Below are 2863 nucleotides of genomic sequence, written 5' to 3' on the forward strand. Positions count from 1 at the left end.
GTGTGTATAAATAACCAATACTTGTAAATCCGATTTGCGCTCAAATATACTCATCAATGTGAGGAAGACAGTGGCAAAACGACTTGCACCTGGACGAACAATCTCCCTTCAATAAGTTCTTTGTCTTAGCCAGGACAAGAACACCGTATGATTATACACAAACACGGTAATCTTTGAAGCACGTGTTGCAAGGCTAGAAATATGTGGCATGCTGCTTATATCTTTTAGAATAAGATTCAAGCAATGAGCAGCACAAGGTGACCAGTGAATATTTTCAAATTTCTTATTAATAAGCCTACCAGCAGCAATTTAATTCGCAGCATTATCAGTCACTACATGAACAATATTATCAAGTCCAATCCATTCAATCACCTCTGAAAACAAGTTACACAAGCTTGAAGCATTTTTAACCATACTTGAGGCATCTACAGATTTCACAAAGCACAACCCTTTCGAACAATAAACCAAAAAATTAATCAATGTTCTTTGCCTTTGATCTGTCCAACCATCAGCCATGAGAGTACATCCAGTTTCTTTCCAAGCAGAACTATAGCTATCAACAACCATTTGACACTCCCTTTTGAGATCGGCTAATAAGTTAACCCTCAAAGAGTCATAAGAAGGACCTTTATAACCAGGCCCAAAGCCAGCTACACCATCCAACATATCTTGAAAAAAGGGTGACATAACCGCATTGAAAGGAATCCTACAATCCAAAAGCCATCTAGCCACTCGCTTATCAACTTCATGAAGTGCCTCTTTGTTTTGAAACACGCTTTTCAGACTTGGTTGACTTCCGGAGTTGTTCTTGGTGCAAACATAGGAGGAATAATGGTTTTTGCTTTCTTTTTTGGATCGCCTCCAATAACCTCCTTAGTTGGTAACTGACTCGGAGTTTGTTGTTCTTCTTGCGCTATTGCTTCATCAATTGCATCCTCACACTCATCGGTACACTCTTCGTTGAAACTTACTTTCCTTTTACTAGTTTTACTTTTCTGAATCTCTTTCAATAAACCTTCCATTTGTTTTTCTACATCATACGGGACCTTAAAACACTTCTTAATGTCTCCACCTATCTTCGCCAAATGCTTTTTCATTCTATTAATTCCCCCGTCCCCAAAAGTACTCAGACAAAATAAGCATTGGTAATGCGGTTTTCCATTTATATTTTGTAAAGCAACGTATCTCCAAGCAGGATTAGCTTTCCCCCGAACACTAGAAGTTTGTGACTGACTTTCGTTAGTCGCGGGAGGAAGAGAACGTTCATTCGAAGCAGAATTATTTTCAGCATTATTATTCCTAGGTAGTTCTTGGTTGATACTTTCATCCATACCTAAACATTACCAGAAATCCAACCCAATAATCTCAACTCTCAAGTTCATAACAAACAACATCCAAAATTATTCAAAATTATTCACAATTATTTAACAAACAACAAAATTCAGTTCAGTAAACAAAGCAAAATCAAAGAGCTACTCAATCAAAGAGTTCACAGTTTAGCAGTTCATCATATTAGTTTATCATGTCACAAAATCCAGTTCAGTTAAGCAGGATCAATCAGAGTTCACAGTTTCAGAGTTCAATAGTTCATCATTTCACAAAATCAAAGAGCTACTCAATGAACAGAGTTCACAGTATCAGAGTTCATCACAGTATCAGAGACTCAGAGTTCATCATGCAATAGTTATTCAGTGATTCAATCAAACAATCATAAGTTCATAACTAAAATAAAAATTACCTTGAACTCAAAGTCGAAGGCTTTCTCTCAGAGCTCGAAGGCACCTTCAAGGCTTCAACCGAACATGCAGTAGGCCAGTTGGGAGAGTGGGAGACAGACAGCGACGCCGAGTGGTGACTGGTCGAAGGAAGTGATTGCTCGCCGGAGGTGACTGGTCGAAGGAGCTGACTGCTGATGAGCGGATATTTTATACGCTTTTTGGGGTTAATTTCATATAGTTTTTAGTATGTTTTTGTGAGTTTTTAGTTTGTTTCCATTAGTTTTTAGGAAAAATTCATATTTCTAGACTTTACTATGAGTTGTGTGTTTTTCTGTAATTTCAGGTAATTTTCTGGCTGAAATTGAGGGAGCTGAGCAAAAATCTGATTCAGGCTGAAAAAGGACTGCTAATGTTGTTGGATTCTGACCTCCCTGCACTCAAAGTGGATTTTCTGGAGCTATAGAACTCGAAATGGCGCGCTTCCAATTGCGTCGGAAAGTACACATCCAGGGCTTTCCAGAAATATATAATAGTCTATACTTTGCTCAAGGATAAACGACGTAAACTGGCGTTCAACGCCAGTTCTCTGCCCAATTCTGGCGTCCAGCACCAGAAAAGGATTAAAAGTTGGAGTTCAACGCCAGAAATGGATCCAAACCTGGCGTTGAACGCCCAAAACAGCCTTATGCACGTGAATGGTTTAAGTCTCAGCCCCAGCACATACCAAGTGGGCCCCAGAAGTGGATCTCTGCACCATCTGTCATAGTCTACTCACTTTTTGTAAACCTAGGCTACTAGTTTAGTATTTAAACAACTTTTAGAAACTTATTTTGCATCTCATGACATTTTAGATCTAAACTTTGTACTCTTTGACGGCATGAGTCTCTAAACTCCATTGTTGGGGGTGAGGAGCTCTACTGTGTCTCAATGAATTAATGCAAGTATTTCTGTTTTCCATTCAAACATGCGTGTTCCTATCTAAGATATCCATTCGCGCCTAATTATGGAGAAGGTGATTATCAGTGACACTCATCACCTTCCTCAATCCATGAACGTGTGTCTAACAATCACCTCCGTTCTACATCAGATTGAATGAATATCTCTTAGATTCCTTAATCAGAATCTCCGTGGTATAAGCTAGATTG

The 2863-nt window shown here is 38.9% G+C and overlaps 1 protein-coding gene across 1 annotated transcript; it reads right to left on the reverse strand.

Moving 5' to 3' along the window:
- Positions 310–1331, reverse strand: LOC107615447. The gene is made up of 2 exons (XM_016317509.1): positions 820–1331; positions 310–706 (listed from the first exon to the last, which is right to left on the reverse strand). Exons 1-2 carry the CDS (start codon positions 1329–1331, stop codon positions 310–312), a joined length of 909 nt encoding a protein of 302 aa, XP_016172995.1.

This window comes from Arachis ipaensis, chromosome B09, assembly GCF_000816755.2.
Source record: "Arachis ipaensis cultivar K30076 chromosome B09, Araip1.1, whole genome shotgun sequence".
NCBI lineage: Eukaryota > Viridiplantae > Streptophyta > Magnoliopsida > Fabales > Fabaceae > Arachis > Arachis ipaensis.